At 41.8% G+C, this 23,496-nt stretch overlaps 1 protein-coding gene and 1 long non-coding RNA gene across 6 annotated transcripts in view; both read right to left on the reverse strand.

Moving 5' to 3' along the window:
* Window positions 1-21,848, reverse strand: part of LOC144025959 (uncharacterized) — a 127,275-nt gene extending 105,427 nt beyond the window's left edge. For 2 of the 4 annotated variants that reach the window (XR_013285006.1, XR_013285005.1), the window contains exon 1: window positions 21,487-21,848. This is a non-coding gene — a long non-coding RNA (uncharacterized LOC144025959). The remainder of the gene's footprint in view (window positions 1-21,486) is intronic. The other 2 variants (XR_013285009.1, XR_013285008.1) reach the window with 2 other exon arrangements.
* Window positions 21,849-23,172: 1,324 nt separating this feature from the next.
* Window positions 23,173-23,496, reverse strand: part of LOC144025958 (uncharacterized) — a 32,309-nt gene continuing 31,985 nt past the window's right edge. For both annotated transcript variants that reach the window (XR_013285003.1, XM_077532373.1), the window contains exon 3: window positions 23,173-23,331. Coding sequence is in view for 1 of the 2 variants with exons in the window: in XM_077532373.1 (XP_077388499.1) it covers window positions 23,202-23,331 (130 nt within the window). In the remaining variant the exon portion in view is untranslated. The remainder of the gene's footprint in view (window positions 23,332-23,496) is intronic.

Genomic DNA, 23,496 nt, shown 5'->3' on the forward strand with positions numbered 1-23,496 from the left:
TGAGGCCAAGCGCTGCAGAGCGAGTAGTAGCAGCAGCCAAAGGTAACACAAGCACTCTCACACAGAGATTTGGCCCAGATCAGCCAGAGAGATAAAAGAAGAGGATTACGCTGGCGGAATCACTTGAAAGTCTCCTCTGACTCTCTGCCACTTCTACAAAGTCACCTCTGACAATGAAACCATCTGCTGCTATGCTGACACATCAAAACCATGCAGAAAAGGAAAAAAACACTACAGCATTTGGGAAACGTGCTATGTCGAACAAACGACAAACATATTTTTACTGATTGAGCAGTTATTGTGTCATTGGTCGAGGGAGTGGTAATATTGTTGCCACATTAATCAGTAATCAGTCATTCTTCTCAGGGGGATATAGTTTGACAATCACCGGTGATAGCGGTGAAACAGCATTAGACTTCGTAAAACAATTTTTAATGGTTAATGCCTGAAGGTTGGGGGAACAAAATAAAATGTGTACTTGCATGTTATTTTATTACGTTTATTTGTCACACCCAGATCAAGTTTGTTGTTAGGTACTTTGTCAGTTCAAACATTTTGTTGTTGTTGTTGTTGAGGTTTTGTGCAACCAGGAAGTAGCAAACCTAACCCCGGGTTTTCACTGGATGCGGTTGCGGTGCGGTTGCGGTGCGGTGCGTCTTGACTGCGTGCTCCGGACGGGTCAATTTTTTTGTCAATCCACACCGGCTCCGCACAGCTGCGGTCCGGCAGCTCCGTCGCCGCCCACTTCCCAACGTGTCTCGCGGGACCGCGCGCGCGCGATCATGTGGCATTTCACAACGAGAGGTGGACTTCTTTTTATTTAACATTTTCTTCTTCTTCTGCTATGAGATTCCATGCAGCATCCTTTTTTTGGTTGTCCTTGTAAAGTACATTAATAACGAGAGTCGGGTCAGTGCGGGTCCACTCTTTATTTCTGTCTTCCCCGTCCGGCTGCCGCTCAGTACGGCAAGCGAGACGGGCACAACAAGCAATCGCGAACATCAAACTCACAATACATTACAGTCCTTATAAAAAGGATGTGCCGTGTCATATATTATTTTGTGGTTTTCCACCTCCAATATAAACCTCTCCTCGTCCATGTTCGCTGGTGTCTAAACCGTGAATGAGCACATGGCCCGGCGACGCATACGTCACGTTTTGCTGAAAGCTTGCAAAATAGGAGCTGGCGAGTGTTTTATTCTGAAAGGTAACCGGAAATTTATTTTGAAACTGCCTCGGTCTTCCTGTCCCGCTCGATGTGTTTTGTGCTAGCTTGCCATTTGCCACAGGCCTACCGCTGCGGCGTCCGGCAAAAATAGAAAATAGGTCTATCCTTGCGGAAGGCTTGCGGCACGCCGCAGGCCTTCCGCAGTCGACACGCAACGCACCCGCAAGCGGTGTAAACTGCACCATTCGAATGAATGGAATCTAATTGCTTGCGTCGCCGGACCGCACCGCAACCGCACCGCAACCGCACCGCAACCGGTGAAAACCCGGGGTAAGCCAGTCAATTAGAACTCCATATATGGTAATGCTCCAAGCTGGGATGTACCAAATATGACTCAAGTACGGGTGATAGACAATCAGTCTTGATCTTTTTATATTTTTTTCCCCATTATTATTTAACCACTGTTGGCTCTCAACCGTCCTATATAACATTTTTATTTTTATTTTTTTTAGTACACTCACACAAACGTGCACACATACAAACATGGTCTCCCGGGTGGGGAAGCCAATTCACACCGCCTGCATTGAAGGCAAATGACAGTAATCACTCCGCCACACAGAGCCCTATCCTATAACATTAAAAAAACAAAAAACAAAAAAAAACTTGAGAAGAATCACAAATTTATTGCTTCTGTCATTTATTTTTCAGCTTTGGCGATGCAACATTACACCTTGAATTTGATTTCTTGAATCCACAACGCACATTTTGTCATCTGTCATGAGTTGTTCTAAAAATGTGAACTTAATTTTTGACTTTTTGTCAGCTTCGGCCCCACACAACCGCTAGCATAACATTAGCATAGCTCCGTTTTCGAGGGTGGCCTGCAGGAAATGCTAAGGTGCCATTTGACTGATTACGTTTGTGTGAAGAAGCAAGGCTCCACCACGTTCAAACTTGCACTGCCTGGTTGTGTTAAACGGTCTTTTGATGGCGCCGGCTTGCTTGTTATGGGGGTCTTTGTGCAAAGTAAACAATTCCACATGTTGCGTGCATGTTGTAATATCCCGAAGAAATGAGCATTTAGCCCAATTTTACTGGGTGGCAGATGATTTCACTTCCTGCAGAAGCTGATCAGCAGAGGTGATGATTTCTGACCTGAAATAGCTTATTGATTTCTGTACATCACTTACAAAGCTGCCCGGCGAACTATAATGAAACCGAGTCCGGAGTGAGAAGACGAGAAAAGGAAGAAGCCGTTCAAATTGAATTTGGAGGATTTTGATCTTACTTGTTAAACAAACGCCGGAGTCTATAAAAAGGTAATTTTGATGAATACTGGAGGACTCGTGAAGTCTTCTGCTTTGCTCTTCATTATCGGTGTTGTACACACTCAGTTCTCACATTTGTGTAGGCGTATATGGTGAAAAGTGTTTCCCACCCCAGTGTGCACAACAACAAAAAAGGGGTCAACAATCATAACTGTTAAACTTGACTCATCAAAACCACGTGGAACTAAGAGCAGTAAGTACACACACGTGACGCTTTTATCTTCTTCATGTGTGGAGTCTCAGAATTTAAAAATAAGATAAAATGTCCTTTTCCACGGTGTACCCCAGGGTTCAATTCTGGGGCCCCTTTTTATTTTCTTTGTACCTAATGTGTGATGTTAATAAAAAGCATGGCATTTTATTTTATTATTATTTTTTTATGCAGATAACCCTCAAATGTACCTCCTTCCAGAGGAAAAAATGACGTTAATGTCAGTTAATGTCAAAGCTTAGATGGCCCTAAATTGGAGGTCGTGACCCTAATACTCCTTTACTTCTTAACCAAACTAGCACCTTGTCAACTATCTTGGTGTCAGAGTTGACCAGGATTTTAAAATGAAGAAAGAGATTCACTCTGAAGTGCTATTCGGTTTCTTTCAGTTGCGATTTTGAACTGCAGTTAAGTGTTTCTCTTTTTTTTTTCAACAAGTTGTATACAATTGGACATGTTTGCAAATGTAGAAACAAAAAACACTTGTGTTATTGTCATCTCATTGTTGTTTAAACAGACCCTAAGAGGAACAAGGTCACGGAGTGTGCTAGTGCCATGATGTTCCCGATCCGGAAGAGGTCAACGAACGGCATAATGGATTATAATCTCCTCGAGAGCAAACCTTCCAGCCCAATAACACAGCTTCTTCGAACAAAGACTTTGGCCTCCAAGCCCTCAGCTGCCGCTTCCACCAGCAGACCTCAGACGACCGCTCCATTGTTATTTCCACTTGTCGGACAAATTCACATCTCACATGTCAATTAAATGAGTGTTGCCCCGGTGATTAGAAGATCCCACTAATTGTAGTCGCCCTCCGCCTCCTCCTCTTCTTCATTCCCGCCGCTGGTTCTTGCCTGGCCTCCAGTCCTCCTTGGGTCCTCCTGACATTTTCCACATGGAGGAGCAGGGGATGGGGGCTTTGTATCGTCGGGCCCCACGACCCCTTCAAACCCCCCACCCCACACACACCACCTCCACCACCTAGTCCACGCTTCTTCATTCGTATTCACTGATCATCTACCACTAACTGGCCTCAACATTAGCTACGTCTGCACTTAACAATTCTGCCTTTAAAAGGATAAAGCTCAGCTTTCAAGTCCATGTAGAGTGAAAATAAATATATTGTCAATTTGACAAACAGAGAAAAGCGTTGTTAACAATCCTGCCAAATGTTGTATATAAAATGAGGTTTCAAAATCATGAGCCAGTGCTGTGGGCATGACTGTTGAATGTGTTAAAAGTGAAAAAAACAAGAAAACAAAAAACAAATGGTACTTCATCAAACAGCCTTCTTATGCCAACAAATAAGTACAAATATCTGCTTTAAGTCTCTGGTGGCTGTCACAGGGGCTTTTCCACGCCGCCACAATGAGGCGTTCTAAATTGGAATGCTGGCTGTCAAGTTGGACTTATCAAAAAAATTTTCATCCTTTTTTTCAATGCATGATGTGCAGACTATCCAATGGAAAGCTTTTTTCCCCCCATCAAATTAGAAAATTGTTGCATTAATTTAGCCATTTTCCCCTAAAATCGGTTAATTGAAATGTAAGTCATTTTGAAAAAATATTTTTGCTCATTAAATGTGTTAAATGATTTTGAATTAAAAAAAATTTAAGAAAAAAAAATTAAAAACATTTTACATTGCGCATTGATAAAAACAATTAATTATGAATAAATCAATCAAAAATGTAAAAGAAATGAGAATGTTTTTTAATTAAAAATATAAATGATTTAACTTTTTTTTTTTTTTTTTTTTTATAAGCTGGCCCATGAGTCCGTTAAAAAATCAAATGTGGCCCCAATAGTGGTGTAAAACTGCAATCGGTCATACTCACAGCTGTTTCTAATATTTTGGTTTAGCTAAAATAAGATCATCCTTATTAGTCCCACAGTGAGGCAATTTGCAGGCTACATGTGAGGTTCTCGTTATGATGCAGTACATTTGCACACCTGACAACCACCCCCAATAATAAGCATATTGTTGAAATACATTGCACTGCTTCCCTGCTTGTGACGTGTTTTCCCCGTGATTTATCTGCTCCCCACTTTGCTCAAAGTGCACAATCTCCACAAACTGATTGCCTATTTTGTGTCTGACGCAGTCTAAGCAGATCGTGCAGGTGCGGGATGAATGCGCTGAAGTCAAACGACTTCCTGCGCACACTTCAATCCGCCCTCGCACATATGCCCTGCTCTGATCACGATTTGACAAGTGTGTCACGTCGACGATTCGGGATGTGGAAACCTCTGGAAAAGCAGGCGGGCCCTCCCATCCTTCTTCCCATTCGTTCCTGTTGCCATTTAGCACTTTTACTAGGCCGCATCCTAATAACCAGGCCCCTCAACGGCACCGACTCTGAGCCCACTCGACGTACATTCGCAGCAGGCCAATGCAGTCCAGATGGTTTGGGTTGTATTTTATCGGAGCAACACCTCATGAAGTTGCAAATTGCTGCATGCTTCCTACATAAGTGCAACAAAACAAAGGGCAGACTGGATTTCTTTTTTTGTGCCAAAGCTGTGGAGATACCACACACATATGCACACACGCATATGCGCTCAAGCCGAGCACAGATTCATTCAAATGGTGATACAAGCCCCATTTTTTCCTGTCCCAAGTCCAAAAACGTATCTATATGCTCAACCTCAAGAACCATAATAGAAAGAAAGGTAGCAAAATATCTACTGAACACAGCTTTCTAGCAACAACCCATGCAAAAACTAAAGGCACTATTTTCACAAAGAAAGTGTGTCACTCAGCTTTCCACACTAACCTAGCAACACACTCTAGAAAATGGGGAGATGAGAAGCGCCACAAACACGGTTTAAAATGACAAAGCCAGACTGGAAGAGTCACAGAATGGCATGTAAATGGATATCTTGGAAATGAAATAATTTTGCGCAGGTTGTCAATGGTAAATGTTAGCGTTAGCAACAACAATAATGCAAAAAGGAAAACAAATGAAACGACAAAGAAATAAATTGAGACTGTCGACAAATCAAGGGACTGCGGGATAAAGACGTACAAAGTAGTTTGCAGGATAAAAAGTTTGTAATCTTATTTTTGGAAATTAGCCTGAATATTCTAATAATAATGTCAAAGTTTAGCAACAGAAGAAAGTCAAAAATGCAACTTAATCGTAATATTAAATCTTTTATTCGAGAAAAGATACCCATATTTTTTTGAAATAACAGGACTATATTCTTAAAAAAAAAAAACATGCCAATTCAAGGAGAATGTCACATTCATGTGATGAAACATCATCAATCATGTCAGAGCTTTTACTTAGCTGAGCATTGGTTTGTTATGTTTGTCTTATTGGAGTTCCTCTTCCCATATGTAATTGTGCATGTTATTAACCCTTTAGATACTACTATTATAGCAGTCTGTTTTGTTTTTGTTTTGTTTTTTTGCCTCGACGTAAACTCCGCTCTTCCGCTTTCAGAATCCATCGGAATTACTTTGCCAGCGCTAAAGGTTCCGGAGTTACGGTGATTTGAAAAACATGCGTCATTTCCTCTCCTGCGTCACTCTCTTCTATGATGCACCCCTTGCAACCTCCTCTACATGTAACAATCTGCCAGCTACCGCAACGTATGTGCTATCGACGTAAAGCTCCACTTCTCTGCTTTCAGGTGTCGTTGGAATTATGTTGCTAGCGCAAGCGGTTCAGGAGTTGCGGCGATTTCAAAAACATGCTTATTTTCCTGTCGGGGAAGGCTGCGTTCGTATTTTGAGGGTTAAATGAAACAGCAAACATTTTTTTCGCAAATTATTTTGCTGACCTCAAAGCGATGACTCATTGACCTACAGAGGTCCAAGGACCTCAGTTTGAGAACCCCGCGTCTACAGCCTTACCCCTCAGGTAACTTACGACTGTAGTCAAATCCGATTTTCAGTGTGCCAAGAGGTGGTAGGGTACAAGCGATTATGAAGCACCCTTAACAACATTTGACAATGGAACTGCATGAAAAGCATCTACCAAAGTGCACTGCCAGGTGAAAAGGGGGCTTAAAAGGTCTTGACCTCCAAAGACCGGGTCACAGACATGACAGAGTTGAAAAACGTCTTGGGGATTAAGTGCTTGTCGGGCCAGTCAGTCGACTCTCATCTCCATCCTGCTCTTCCGTCATCATCTTCTTCTACTACCAGCTCAAGCGAGCGGGTGCCGCGTGCGAGCCAGTCTGGGCTGAGGTCCTGGTTGTGCATTTGTGCGCTCATGCGAGCACCCGTGTGAATGAGCGCCTCGTCGCCAGAGCTGCTGAAGGGGGGGGCAAAGAGACACTGGCTGACTGAACAAAAAAGTGACGCCGGAGCGCCAAGACGAGACGTGTGCACGCATTGGTGAGTTTGCAGCCGCGTACGCGCGCGGGCTAAACGCAACACGGGTTGCGATTATCCTCACAAGGAGGGTAATGCAAGCGACAAAGTGATGTCTGAAGGATGAAGGCGCCACCATGAAAGCGGCTGAACAAACAAGGGAGAGCAGTTGCTTCGCAATGCATACATAAAACCTGCCTCATTAGCATACAAATCGAGATCAAAAGAATTCCACATCAATGCGTCCTCAAAGAATTCTTTATCGGAATGGAGTCAAGTGAGCTCCATGGACCTGTCTTACCACTTCCATCTTGTGTCCACTGCCAATAACTTCACCGGAAGAACTGAATTACACTAGGGTTGTGGTTAGGGATAGGATTTGACCATTGATGACACAGAAGATTAAAAAAATAAAAACAGACATTGGTGGTGAGGTTCCAGGGACCATGGGGTGTCTATGGGAGGTGGAATTCCAACTTCTAATTTTTGGTTCCAAATTCTGTGGTTGGCACCTGGATTCCAAATTGTAACTGATGCTGGGACCAATTCCAACCCCCGACCCCAAGCACCAGTCATCATCGATATATTGGGGCCAGGTTCCAGGGGTCTGAAGTTTGGGGACCTCCAGACGACGACACTGTCTGGACGCGTAGCCGAAGATGCGATCACACCCCGGGTATGCAATCGTTTGGGAGCAATCCTACTTAGGGTTAGGGTTAGGCATGGGAAAGAATTTAGCAAACGGGATGGAAGCTGTACTCTGAAATTCCAAGCTCCACCTTCCGTGGTTCCAAATCCTGGAGCATTGGAGACGGGTTATAACCTGGCAATAGCGAGATTGATATTGCGCTTGACTCAAGGGAGTTCTCCGCAATATCCATCTGGTACCTCTCCGCGGTAATTTGCTCGGGAAAGGCGGGACATTCTGTACAATGCCTTTCCCGAGCAAATTACCCTGGAGAGGTACCAGGACATTCTGTACAATAATTCAAGCTGATTGGACTATGCGTCATTCTACACGTTTGTTTTAACCAATCACGGCCACGTGTGAAAATTTCGTATTCATTCTTTTTGAAGGGGGGGAAAAGCACAAACATCTTACCAGCTAGGAAAGCACAAAGCACCTCTCGCTGTTCAACATTCAACAAGGAAAAGGCGAGTAATTCTGCAGGAACAGAATTAATTGTAGCGTCCATTCGTCCATGTTAGGTTTGTTTGTTAGCCACGCCGTCGGCGCCGGCCTCCTGGTTTCGTCACAGTTGCATGTCCCGTCCCAAACACAATGCCGTTCTGTGATTGGTCCAAACTACCAGTGGTTCGGATCGGTGGAAAGCAACGGGAGCAGTACAAGATGTATTCTCCGTAGTGTGTGAACTCACAAATACTACCAGAATTCATCTTGCGAGAGCAAGGTTAGACAGGGAAGTCAGCATCCAATTTCTGTACGCAGGTTTCGAACCATCGGGCACAGAGTACCCGAGCACTGCTGAGGGTCTGGGCGTATGGGCTTGGTCTTCTGTAGACCTACCCAAGGGGCCTTTTCTTACTTCAAGAGCCTATAGTTCTCAGATCCCATCTAAGATTGTGTGCCCATATCGTGGTCAAGGGTCAGATCATTGCATTGTTTGGTAGCTTGTTACTAGCGTTCAAATGCGACATCATCATCAACCACCACAATTTTCAAGCTAGAAGTGGCAATTAGATCTGATGACACAGAGAGGATACTTTGGTTGGTCATATCACGTGAAGCCCCCACCCATCCTCCTTCATTTTAAGAGTGGCTGCCCTCAAGGTCGAGATTAGAAGCGCGGCGTTCAGAGCAGACTACTGAGGGCAAAGCGCATTCACTGGTTCCTGGCGAAGGTTAAAATGAGCGAGACATTTCAGGTCAGCAGCCATTTCCCTCGCCGGCTTTGAAGCTGCCGCGTAGCTGAATGCGAACTATAACGCCGCAGACGCATCACACCGGAAACTGCACCCACGCATGATATCGTCAAAAGCAGATGCACTACTGATACTGGTGTATCATGAATAGATGAAGCGCCTGTAAAAGGAGAAGAAAAAATGCATCAGCTCAGGAGATCAATCATGGCTTTCCATATGCAATCCATTTCCACGCTGTCGCCACAACGCTATTTCCTGACAACTATCGTCAGACACTCGCACAAATATTATGTAGGTCAACGATTCCCAAACACGTTAGTGTGCCGTGACAGATCATCGGGTGTGCCTTGGGAAATGATCCGATTTCACCTAAATGGTCCAAAAATTATTTATTTAATATAGATAAGGTTCCTCTTTTCAACTAGACCGTATCCGTACTGTATTATTCTTCTCATACTAGGGCCCGACAGATTAATCTGCCTCTAATTCATATTTTTATTGTTGTAAGAGGTAAAGGACCAAAAAAAGGAGTTATTTTCTTGATTAGATATTTTGATCAGTTGGTTAATCAGTTATTAGAATTATATTCTGGAATCGGCCACAAAAAAAAAAAAAAAAACTTTTGGCAGTCTTTTTGCGCAAGTATCTGCACTTCTACTTCAGTCCAGCGTGTCAGTACTTTGGCCACCTGTGCTTTCTACGTATTTGGAAAGACAAACCTCTCTCTCCTTTTCCGCTTACCCTCACATTAACAGCCACCTTTCTTTTACGGCGTTCTCACCTCCCTTGTAAAGCCGTGATTTACATGCATGCACTAAAAAAAACAAAAAACAAAAAAAAACAGCTTGACACAAACAAACGTATTAAAATCACAAATGCTGAGGTGTTCAAAGTTGCAACAGCGCCGGGACTCATTTGCGGGGCCAGGTTAATCACCATTTGTTTGTTGTGTTGTTAGCGGGATGGTGTGGAAACTACCGGATCGGTTTGCATTGACATTTGTGGAGGGATTGCACATTGATATGAATATTTTTTGTTTGTTTATTGAACATATAAACATAAACAAGTAGCAGATAAAAACATTTAAAAGAAAGAAGAAACTTAGGCAATCATTAGTGTTCAAAGGGAGTAGGAAGAAGTTGAAAACTTATCTCGTCCTACCTCTTATTCTTTGTTTTTTGTTTTTTACTTATTTCATTAATACAATAAATTAATACAGTTCAATAAAAGAAAAAATGTGTAATCCCGCTCGCAACTGCACTTAATTCATACACAATAATAATACATCCTCATACTCACATACAATTTCCATGACAGTCATACTGGTACATCGAAAAAAAATAAAAATAAATTTCTGCAATTTTACTAGCTCATGTCAGATTTAAATAATGCTCTTGAACTTTGCTTTTAAATATTTTTTTAAACTCAGCAATTGACTTGCACCTTTTTAGGTCAGTACCAAAATTATTCCACAAATTAACACCTCTTCCAGATGGATATGCAAATTAAGATTAATTGGAAGTACTGTATATACACGTTTCTCCCATAAGATTACAAGAAATATGTTTATATATATAGTTGTTTCCACGAGTTGTAACTTGCGTTTTGACAAGTTTCGTTCTCACGAAGGGACGACGAGGAAAGACGGGGAATGCTATGGCCATGCTAGCTAATTGCTAAGATAACCCAAGACTAACACGGCTCGGCTAGCGCATTTAACACCAGAATTAAGTGCTCGGAGTGATCGAGTCCACTTTTTTTCATATATATATATAGCAAGACCGTGAAAAGTGAACGTGTTATAGTGAGGTAACACTGTAAACTTAATTTTCGTTTAATTGCTTTAAATGCCCACCACCACCCCCCCACCCCCCAAAAAAAGACCACCTTTGGTGCTCTCCAAAGTGAAATCCATCCCTCCCAAAACCAATTTACATTGTAAACACCATGCAAATCATGTTTGCCGTGTTGGAGGTCCGAAGGTTGCATGAGTGAGGGTAGGGTAGGGTGGTGGGTGTGGGTGTCCCTAGGACACCACACACACACACACACACACACACACGCACACGCACCCCCACACACATTAAACATGGCACTACACCCTGCACCCACTGCTGGCATGCCCCCCCTCGGAGCCGGTGCCCACCTCCTTGACCTCCCCCCGATGGACTTGTCAAAGGGAATTTAACACGAGGGTTCCAAATTCCTGTGAGGTGATAATTATTGTAGCTGCTGACAGGGGGGTCATCTAGCGCAGAGTAAACAAGCAGTGGGTGCCTGTTGAGCGACCCCCCTCACCCACCCATCACACCGACAGTATGCTCGGCCGTGACCTGTGCAAATGATGCCATTAAGGCCCCGTGTGACAGTGTGTCACCTACGCCGGTGACAATTTGGCGTCTGGGCTCCCAGGTGTCTCGGTTCAAAACTCACAAACTATTCAATGACACCCTTAACCCCCCCCCCCCCCCCCCCCCCCCCAGCACTTTATGAAGATTATAACAAAGTGAGTACCACTATGTTATATTGTCCCATTCTGCATCACTTTCATATGGTGTTCCTCAGGGTTCAATTTCAGGGCCCCCCTTTTTACTCAACACACAGCACATTTAATACACCAATGGTGGTTTTAAAGTGCTTTACGGTATAAATAAAGTTGAGGGGAGTCTAGCACAGGCGTGAAACTCAAGGCCCAAGGGCCAGATACAGCCCACCGCATCATTTTATGTACCCCACTAAAGCAAATACATCCTAATTTTTCTTTCTGCATGGATTTATTATTTTCATTTTGACCTAAATTGCAATTTTGTCCACATTTAACACCTATTACAGCATCATTTTCAACGAATGGCTTCTGAATATTATCTGAACAATGAATAGTTTTCCTCTGCACTCCACTATCTAGCATCCGCTATACAGGTCAACAGCTTGTTTTGTTCCGGTGTTTAACTGGGCACTTGAATAAAAACATTTGAAAACAGACAAAAACAATTACTGTGCTTTGGCTGTCGTGCTGTCACTATCGAATATTTTTAGAATTGGATTAATCTATCGATTAATCGCCTAAGTGGATCATTGTTTTCCAAAGTAAAAAGAGATGTTTGCAAATGTCTTATTTTGATTAAACAAAGAAGGTAATCAGTCTTCTTTCAAGAAGGACTACAGAAATCAATCAACAATTATATGCTTGATATGCTGAAATCCGTAGAATTTGGACAATTTTAATTGGGAAAAAATGGCTCCAAACGATTACTCGATTAAAATAGTTGTCAATTAATTTGATAATCGATTACTTGACGATTAATCGATTCATTTGGGACAGCTCTATTTGGCTGCAAAACTGCAAGTGGGAGGTACAAATTCTCGTTATACCGTTTACCAACACCAATCCGGGTCAAACATTTTGAGGCTTTTCCCATACTCAAAAACTACAAGTTACATTCAGAGGTGAGCAGGAAGAAGCAGAATAACATTCAATTTTTGAGTTAAAGAACTTTATATAATAAATGATCAAAACACAAAATCAACATGTGTTAAGAAGTATCAGTAAAATGTGTGACGATTCCTGTGGTAAAGAGCACACGGATCTTGCGCATTGTTCGCGGCGGTACGTTTATTAACGGGGCGGCGCTGGCAGCATGTTATTTCCTTGTCTTGTGCCCACATGTGGTTCAGCCCCCCCAACACAATCCCCAACCACACACCATGACTTAGTTGGGGAGGTTATAAAAAGTGGAAGGGGGTGATTAATTAAGAGGCAGGAATAATGGCCGCCACAAAACAAGGAATGTGTTTAACTGCCACAACGGCAACGCGATACGTCTTCATCGGACTACCGCGGTCAATATCGCAAATCATCGTCTTTTTGGCTCCGTTCTCAGAGATGGTAAAACATGAGAAGGATGCAACTGTAGCTGCATGATTTACGTCCGAGGCTGACCCGGCAGGATTTTAAGCCGGAGAGTCGCTCGAGCCCGTGCTGACCCGCACATCAGTTCTGCATTGTTGGACTGGAGTGGATCCTTGTAAATCCGGGATTAGAAAAGTTAAATATACAAACACCTTCACCTCTCGCCACAAGCTGGAGTGAGGAAACGGTCAGTCAGTCAGTCAGTCAGGCAGAGTTTCCTGTCTACTAAAGCATGGCCAAAAACTCATCACTTTTGGTCACGCCTTCTTTTGGGGTTGTGTGTGTGTCGACCCGACGGCCGCCTGCTGTAACCGTCAGCAATCAGGTTGCGAACCCGGATGAGGCCACATCCCTGGATGTTTTTTTTTAAAAATTGAACATTTTCAACGCTTTTTGACCTGGACGACCGCAAGCAAATTGCATTTTCAGTGCTGAACAAGGATTTGTTGGGTGTGCACATACTCATTTTTAACATCTTAAGCAAGTTGTGATAGAAATGCGCTTCCTGCTCTTTTAGACTATGTCATAATTGTGGTCGACAATGTTCCAAGATAAATGAATGCTATTTTGTGTTGCGTCTTTCTTGTGCCTTCATATGACTACATGTTTGAACCATGAAACTATATCCACTTAAAACTTTCAATGATTTGGAGTCGGGCCAAAACCGGCTCATATCATCAAAATCGTCAGTTTTACAACCAATTAGCACTGTAACATCGTAGACAACAAACCATTTTCGTCACTTTGGATTGGACACTAATTCACAAAAATGACACCCTCACGTGTGGACTGGCCAAAAGTATAGGTCTGTGAAAAAATATCAAATTTGTCTAATTTTGGTTTACGAGGTTTCGGCCTGACACCGGCGAATGGTTGGAATATAACCCACACCATGTCTCCGAAACAACAAGGCACACTAATAGCTTACACCCCAAAACGAAACATCCATCCACATGGTGGCTGTTACTCTGACTTTTTTTTTTTTAATCCCTCGCTCTTTCACCATCTCTCCATTATTTGCACGCACTCGCAGCAAACAATGATGCGCTCTAACGCAGCCACGCCAGTTTAATCCTGACTCCACAAAATGACTACTACATTTGTCTGTCGTGACTTGAGTAATGCAGGAGTAATGTTTGGGTCTTGTCTCATGTCTGGGGTCACGCCTGGGTTAAGTTTGAGTAGAGTTCATGACCGTGCGCCAGAGTTCACGACCCGTTACGTGTATGTTTTGGTATTGATGTAACAGCATCAAGTTTCAACTAGTTTTAGGCTATATGATGCATGGACTATATGATGTCAAGGATCTTTTATGCTATATGATGTTTGTTGATGTCCGTAACTCTCTGTAATTACAGAGTCAACAGCCACTCAGAGAATTTCATGTCAGTACTAGTACTCACATATGTTGCCACAACCAATGAGATTGATTGACTGTCTATTTTAAGGGTCTGAGAATTATGCGTATTTTGCCGGATTATTGCTCAACTGTTCCTGTGTACAGCTCTCTTAGGTTTTGCCTTTCAATGTGAATAAATAGATAAAATCTTATTTGTGTCTGCGTTTGGGATCCTACCTCTCAGCACACAACATTTTCTAACTCATTGCACTTTTTCAATAATTCAGTGATGTCACTATCAAATATTTTTTGGAATCGGTTAATCTATCGATTATTCAGTCGATTAATTGGATTAATTTAAATTTTGCATTAAAGTGTATTACAAAAGCATTTTCCCCCTATTTACTGCTTATTAACCATTGATTGGTGTTTATTTCGTATACTTCCTATACATATATTTTTTTTAAGAAGGTGGATTGATGTACTATTTTTGTTTTCCAAAGTAAAAACAGATGTTTGCAAATGTCTTATTTTGATTAAACAGAGAAGACTACAGAAATCAATGAACAATTACTAATGATATGGTGAAATCAGAGGATTTGGACAATTTTGAATGAAAAAAAATGGCTCCAAATGATTACTCAATTATTAAAATAATTAATTAATCAATTAATTTGATAATAAATTACTTGTTGATTAATTTTGACAGCTCTGGTATACTGTATTTAGAAAAAAAAAACTCAATTTACTTTACAAGGTCTTAAAGTGCATCCATATTTTTGTATATCTGAATTTAACATTTTCACGTCGTGCTAATCTTGAAAATGATCCAGCCGCAGCCACCCCACATCATCACTGACCTGACGTGATGGGCGGGGGCCTAAGGAAGGGGCGGGGCCACACATACGTCATGGGTCATAGTCCCATTCGGGGATGTGCCATGATACTGCCAGCTGAAGACCTCCTCATACATGCAACATTTTTTATGAGTAAACCTGTTGTGCGTGCATCGAGCGTTTTTCCCTTAATTGAGAGGTAAGCAAAAAAAAAACATAAAAAACAAAACGTTGTCTTTCAAGTAGGCCAATAAAGCTCCTGTCTGTAATGTTAAACACCTGCCCATAAAAGCCCAGAGGAATGCTCAACGAAAGCCAGTTTCAGATCCTGTCTGCCGTTCTGGGGTCTCACGTTCAAGACAGCAGGATTTGTAACGGCTGGAAGCAGGATTATTGAGTTCAAGCACAACAGCCAGGAAGTACGCAGCGAGGGGAAAAAAAAAACAAAAAACATCACACGCCGGCCAATTCTCCTCCCATAACGGACGCGACAATGGCCGCTGGATTATTCCTCCGTGTAATTGCACAGAAGAATCAATGTGACAACTTTTTAGCATCAAATATGTCACAACAGCCATCACGGCGGCATTTCTTCACCCGCCGCTTTTACGGCCCACTGATCAAAGCGCCTCATGGGCGGGGGGCTGTATAATAGTTGCAGACACACACAAAAAAAGCGTTTCTTTGTTGGAGCGTGAGCTAGACGCGCTACGACAGATGACCACTGACCCCCCACCGACGCACGGTTAGCGTGCACACGCAAGGCAGGAAGCGGCCGGCATGCGATGTGACCCCGCAGAATGCGGCCCACGATGTGGCGCGGCCTCGTCTCTGGTTTCCACTCCCCTTGACGCCCGCTCCCCTTTTTGCACCTGTCGGGTGCCAATAGACACCCCCCCCCCCGCCCGCTCTCTGTCACCACGGAGGATATACGGCCCGGCACCGTCGCTCCCGTACGCCTAATTAGTCACTAACTGGCCCAGCTCGCGCGGGCTTTCCCACTGATCTGTATATATCACCGGATAGCCGCTAGCCCAGACATGCCCGTGCGAGCCGTTGAAGCCACAGGGGCAACCATCTTGCTCCTCCCATCGCATGAGCAGACTACTCTATTAAATGCTGCATTCGAGGATGGTCGGAAGTCGGATATATCCGAGTTAGTTTTTCCCAGTTCCGACCTGAAAGCGTTTGAGGCGAAAGTATACAACCAAAATGGCGGATAGTGGTAAATTGGTTTTTATTTTGGTTCTTAAAACTCATTTTTGACCTCCAGCAGACTTACCTTCTCATTATTATGCTGGGAGATATCATTGCATATCATTGCATTACTTGAAATATGTTGAATATTTATGAATGAAGATAGCTCTCTAGTTTTATACTCGAGTAAATTGTGTTTTACCATTCACGGTCTGTGTTTCCAAACGGGTCGCCATTGAAGAGTGACGTCACTTGTATTCCGTTGGTGAAGTCGGGATCCTTTTTTTTTTTTACAACTTCGTAAGTGCAATTTCCGAGGCTGGGCATTCCCGTCCGTAGTTCCTGGTTTGAACTCGGGAAAAGTCCAACTTCCAACCATCCTCGAATGCAGCATTAAGCCCGATTTATGCTACTGCGTTTGCTCTTGCGTTAATGACCGTCGTCGATCACATGACCTACGCGAGCCATGAATTTTAAGTGCCGCGTACCTCTTGGCCGGGTGCAGCGCACACATCGCCAATTCTTGAACGCCGTAGATGGCCGGGCGTAGCTCGCTTGTGATTGGTCCGTTCGATGGCGTACTCTGTTTTTTTTTTTTGGTTTGTTTGTTTTTTCTCTCTCCCCGCCCCCCGCCCAGATAGTTTCCAACTGTGTTTGGCGGCGCAAATCCACTTCCTGCCCGGAGACCACGGCTGTACATGTGGATATGTGCGTGGGACGAAAAACAAACAAACTGTGTTCGCTAAGCACACTGTTGTCGTGTTTTGGCGAGTTAATCATAACCCTTTTGTTAACTTGGCCCTGGTTAATGCACTATGAATGAATATATGACGCCCATGCAAGCCGTTGAAGTCACAGGGCGGCCATCTTGCTCCTCCCATCTCGCAAGCTGACTACTGTATAATTGATACGCTATACGTACTGATTAGACATATACAGCTCGTAGGCAGTTAGTATAGTGGCGGGGCGGTCACTATTTTTTCACAACTTAAAAAAAAGAACAAATGGACGGTATGTGCTGCTTTGAAGACACCCTTTCTCTTTTATCACTCAGTTCCTTAGAGCCCAATATTCGATTTGGCAGAGGCATCTTTTGTTGAATTACAGGTATAATGCTTTAGTGTCCTCCTGTAAACATCATTAAGCATATAATTTATACATGTAAGTTGTAAAATGTCATAAGTCTTCTTGTTTAAGTTTAACAAATGAAAACATAAATCATTCTGCTTCTATTAAGTACTGTCTCAAATGTTCTCCAATTTCCATACTGTCAATGATCGTATGCCGAGAAACGCGTCTTGGGAGGAGCAATATGGCGGTATACCTCAAAAGTCTTCCAGTCCAGTCCAATCCAGTCATATATACAGATCAGTGGGGTTTCCTCACCTCCGTCTCCTCTGGGCGAGGAAGTTGACTTCCTGTGTCTCGGGCCGCCACATTCACCCGGGGGAGATTAGGAGTCTACACGCAAGCCTCGGATGATGAAGTTATCAGTGTGGACAGGCGACAGCAGTGTGAGTGACACACGCACACACACGCAATCGTACAACTTGGCCACGCACGTACACGTGCCACACCTAGAGAAAAACACATGCACGTGTGTTTTTCTGCTATTCATAATAACGATGTTAGACTGATACCACTTTTTTTTTCAGACTGACATCTGTATGTAAACAACTCGAGTAGTCAAACATACAATACCAAAACCACTAGTACTTTTGACATATTAAAAATAAATGAATAAATAAACAACAGCTCAATTTGAAAGAAAAACCTAAGTATCCCTATTTGCATTTTTCCTTAAAATTTTATAACTTTCATGGCAATTTTCTATACTTCTCATTTCTAATTCCTTATCATCAAAGAGGATGGTATCGGTCACCGTCACAAGTAACAATACCTTGAAATAAGGCCAGGTATCGGCCCATTACTGATACCTGGTATCAGTACTTACCTATCATTAGGGAAAAAAAAAAATAAAATATATATATATATATATATATATATATATATATATATATATATATATATATATATATATATATATACATTATATACATTTATATTGATTGCACGCTTTGCATTCATTTTCCTTTAATCGATACACTGAGAAAAATGCCGCTCCAAGTGTTAAAACATTTTTGTGAATTTTACGCCCTTTTTATTTTTTTGCATCCAGGTATATTTTCATAATTTTTGAAAATTCAAATAAAATAGTTGGATGGAATCCCACGTAGTGACTCAGTAAATCACAGGAATATTCATAGCTTTTAGCTGCAATTAGTTAGCCACTGTGTTTTGCGTTGCATAATAGCATTAAGCTAGCAGAATGCAAAGCTATGTAGTTATTTTAATAACACAAAGTGTCATTTCCTTTGTCTCCATTTATGTAACTTGCATCTCAAGTCACCACTATACACAGTCTGGACAGACTGAAATCCCCATGGACATATTTTCTCCCCCTTTTTAAATCCGCAAGCTACCGAAAATACGACGAGTTACAAGCCGGCGAGAAAGCAGTTAGCCGTGCGAGCGAGCGATACGACGGCACCGTTTTGAAAGTGGAAGCCGTGCCTCTGTAAGGCCATAAATCAGAATTATGAGCAGTTAAATATGACCTCTCCAGTGAGGCCCGAGTGTTGCCGAACAGCAGGTGCTGAGGTTCCTCCCAAGTTCTTTCCATTTGGGGGCGACGGCTTCCATTGGGGGCAACTGTTTTATTGACTCGAAAGAGGCTGTTAAAGCATGGCATGCGTACAGGTTGTATTCAGATCTATTCATACCATCGTATGGCCGTCTATTATTTGGGGCAGCTGGTGTAACGCAATGATTTGTACTACAAACTGCTCAGTAATTAATTACAGAACTTAATTAAGATGAACAAATACAATTATGAGGTAGCAGAGCAAAGGCGGACAAATATGCAAATTAACAGCATATGATCTGACATCATAACAATTTGATTGGACACTCTGGAAATGCTTTAACAATTGCTGGATTCTCATGAAGGCTCAATATTACATAACAAGCCGCGTTTGGGCCAACCCCATATGCGTGCCAGCCGTTCTAAAAATAGAAAATGTATGAAAACATACATTACATTCAACAGTATTGTACTTCAAAGTTAAATGCAACTGTACTGTTACTGAATACATGCTGCAAGATGACACTAAAGCACTGCCGAACAGGAAAGTAGCAATTGGTGTCAAGGAAGTATGTTGAAGTGATAAGTTTCGACTGAGACACGAACATACCTGTATATGGATGTCAGGGGAGGAGCTAGGTTTATCCTAGGTTGTTACGGAAAGTTACAAAGAGTCATTGCCACATTTGCATGAAACTTTAGTAATTAATACATTTTTACTAATAAAAATGTACTATTCATTTTTGGCCCTTTTGCAGCCCAAACATAAATCCTCCTTGCTGCCTGCCATGATATATGATATGATATGATATGATATGATATGATATGATATGATGAGATATGATGAGATATGATGAGATATGATATGATATGATATTATATGATATGATATGGTTTCTGAAGGTTTCGGCAAATCTAATTTCAGGATTTATAATGCCATTTTTAATGCAACTTAACACTAATCTAATGCCCACGTCAAACACAGATATAAATACTTACAGGACTGTCTCAGAAAATTAGAATATTATGATAAAGTCCATTATTTTCTTTAATGCAAATAATTAAGCAAAAATGCCATGGAATCATTACAAATCAACTGAAATATTGCAAGCCTTTTATTGTTTTAATATTGCTGGTTATGGCTTTTTTTTTTTACTTGGTCTGAGGAAATACTCTAATATTTTGAGATAGGATATTTGTGTTTTCTTCAGCTCTAATCCATAATCAGCAATATTAAAATAATAAAAGGATTGCAATATTTCAGTTGATTTGTAATAAATCCAGAATGTATGACATTTTTACTTTTTACTACTACAGAAAATAATGGACTTTATCACAATATTCAAATTTTCTGAGACAGTCCTGTACATGTATGTGCATATCGTCGCTGCTATGTGAAAAACACATCTTCATATATATATTGGTTTTACCCCCCCAAAAAAAACAAAAAAAAACATAAAAATGTCTTCTTTTTTAAAAAAAAAAGACAAAAATGGACAGCGGCGGTATGCTGTTTATATACTATGGCTTTCAGTTGATTTCATTTTTTTAATCAGAATTAATAGCATGATTGCCATAGTTAACGCTTGATTAATCCAAAATTAATCGCACATTTTAGATCTTTTTTAAATGTACAATGAAATATTTTGGTCCAATTTTTCATACTCTTATCACTTAACATGGACAAATATGGTTACCAAATACAAATGTGGTTGTGTCTTTTAATTCACTGATATAGGAACATTGTCGTAAGTAATTCATAGAGTTATTTGAAGTTAAAAAGATATACAGCAGTAAATTAAAAGAAGTGTGAAACATTGAGTCATAGATGTGTGTTGAGGTCATTTTCTGCCACTAGGTGACATTAGTGTTTCATGTTGGGCATTGGTGACAGGACAAAACAGTTTTCTTTTCAAATTCAAAGTAAACTGTATTTGGAACATGAAGCAACTCCATTTTGTAAACTAGTAGTCACCAGTCCCTACAAATGCATATATTTTTAATCACATTTATGATTGCTAAATTGTGTTATAGTGACGTTTGCACAACGTATGTAAAATCAAAGCTTTTTAATGCCATTTAAAAGCTAAATGCATTCAGTAACTTTTAATGCTTTTGAATGACCCACGGAATTCCCATCGTTTGCAATCCATATTTTGTCGTACGAGCAGCGAAAGTGGAGGCGCTGCGTGCCGAGCAGCCAGCAGACAGCCCTAATGTGAGAGAGCAGACATCACGTGACTGCAGCACTTTCTGTCTGGGTGCACGTCAGAGTCTGACTGGCTCTTCCTCGCCGGTGAGGAAGAGGAGGGGGAGCCACACGCACACGGCTGGCGAATAACAACACGCCATCCGCACGCATGGCGAGACGCACGCCGGACTGTCATGCAACTCGGATGCTGCGGACGGAGGGGGACGTTCAAAACAAAACGCGCGCACGGATTATACATCAGCATCTTTCATCCTCATCAGCATCACTCGCAAACAAAACAAGGATGCTCTTCGCCGTCAGCGCGCACGACAAAATTAGTATTTCCCACGCAAGTTCTCATCACGACGGAGGCGAGACGTGCAAAGCGTGTCGTATGGGAAGTTGCATGAACGGAAAGAAAAGAAGAAAAAAAAAAAGCATCCAGTCAGCGACTCACTCAGCCTCCAGCATGCGCGTCCGTCCGGCTGCTCCACTCGGCGTCATCCTTCATCCGACATCCAAAACAACAACAATCCAGCGCCGGACATCCGGCACGCACGCCATCCTGCGACTCTTAGTTATTTTTCTTTCTTTTTTTTTTTTTACTTTTCAAGTCCCGCTGATGTCACTTCCTGTGCGGTGGGAAGCGGGCATCCGGAGGTCACAAGTTCACGGCGGAGGAGGAGGAGGAGGAGAATGCGGAGAAGAGTAGACGAGATTATAAAAGGAGTGAAAATGAAAGAAAAGGATCATCGCGGCCATGCGGGCTGCTTCCAACTGTGCGCTATACGTTTTATATAACGCTGGCGTTGACATCATCCCCACTCCCACCCTCTACAACCTCCGTCATGAAGCCTGCCACTTTCAGTTATTCACGCGTGGGTGGCGGAAACGTCACTTTAGACAAATATGATCCACACTCGTTGCAATATGATATAGTCATGGCCGTCAAATAATCTTTCCCTATTAAACTGAATGGAAATGACATTAATCCGTTCCAGACTACCCCAAAAAAACAAAACAAAAATGGCAATCTGTACTATTTTACAAAAACATGCAGTAATATGACATTAAAAAATTAAGAGTAAAAAGAACAAAGCACAAATACAGTTTGTATACATTTTGTGCTTCAATTAAATGGACAATGTTCTGTTCCTTCGGGTGTACACACTTGCACAGTAAATTTCATAGTACATTTTACTCTAAAAATGCTATATTCGGTCCCACTCTAAGCATAGTAAACCTTTACACTTGGAAGAGTGTGAAATACTCAAAAACAAACAAGGACAATAAAACATGCAAGGATTGAAGAATGATCCCACAACCTTCAACATGGAAGACAGCTACTCTACCACCTGACCTATGCTAAACTTGTTAGCCAACATATTGCCATAGTTAACTCTTGATTCATCCAAAAATGGAGATGAGGATTCACCTGACACTTTCGATATATTGATACAGAATAGGAGTGGTATGGGCCAATGGTTCTGTGACTGTTGGGTTTTGTTGATGTTGCTGAATTTACTCTCTTCCGAGTATAAAGTTTACTCTGTTTAGACTGGGACCGAATATAGTCTTTTTCAGACTAAAATTTACTAACAGATATAGTATATAAACTGAGGCGGTCCTCAGCGGTAATGATAGCTAGCTTAGATAGATAGATAGATAGATAGATAACTATAATTATTTTTATATTGGCTATTTACATGTGTTGTGCCACGTGTTAGCATTAAACTAACACCTACGGTAAATTTTGTGGTTTGAAAAACAAAATGTGTAATTCTCGGTCTTAGTTTCAACTAAGATTGGCCGTTTTTTGTCAAGAAAATAAGAATTTGTTCAATCAAATTAATCAATCGAACCTTTTGGGATAACGTGTGCATGCATAAAATATTATTCAAATTGCTTTACATTTAGTAAAATCAACAACTCCAACCACAAGGGCGCAGGCGCAAAAGTAAAAATGCTAAGGTGTCCTTGGGGGGGGAAAAAATAATTTAGAGAACCCCTGATCTACAGTTGAGAGGTGCATGGACACCTGTTGATGCTAGCTAAAAATAAAAAATAAAAAAAGGCAAATGTTAACGTTTACCATCAGGGGGAAATTATTTTGACATTGTTTAGAATTCATGACACCCACAGCAATCCCATCCCCACTCAACGGCCACTTCATTAGGTACACCACTCTAGTAAGGTCCAACAGAAGAGCAGTATGTTCACCTCACAGTCCTGGGTTTGATTTCTCTGTCGGACTTTCTCCCACATTCCTTCCTGTGCGGAGTTTGCATGCAAGTCCAAGTGGCTGGAGAGAACAAAAACAGAAACAGTGCAGCCAGTTAGAGGAAAATATGTGTCAAGCCTCATCTGGCTCATTGGCCACATCAACTTGAATTTTTGAAACGTAGGTAGATTGTTGACACGTCTTTCGACATTTAAAGCAAAGCAGTCAAAAAATGGACATATCATG

This window comes from Festucalex cinctus, chromosome 9, assembly GCF_051991245.1.
Source record: "Festucalex cinctus isolate MCC-2025b chromosome 9, RoL_Fcin_1.0, whole genome shotgun sequence".
Taxonomy (NCBI): Eukaryota; Metazoa; Chordata; class Actinopteri; order Syngnathiformes; family Syngnathidae; genus Festucalex; species Festucalex cinctus.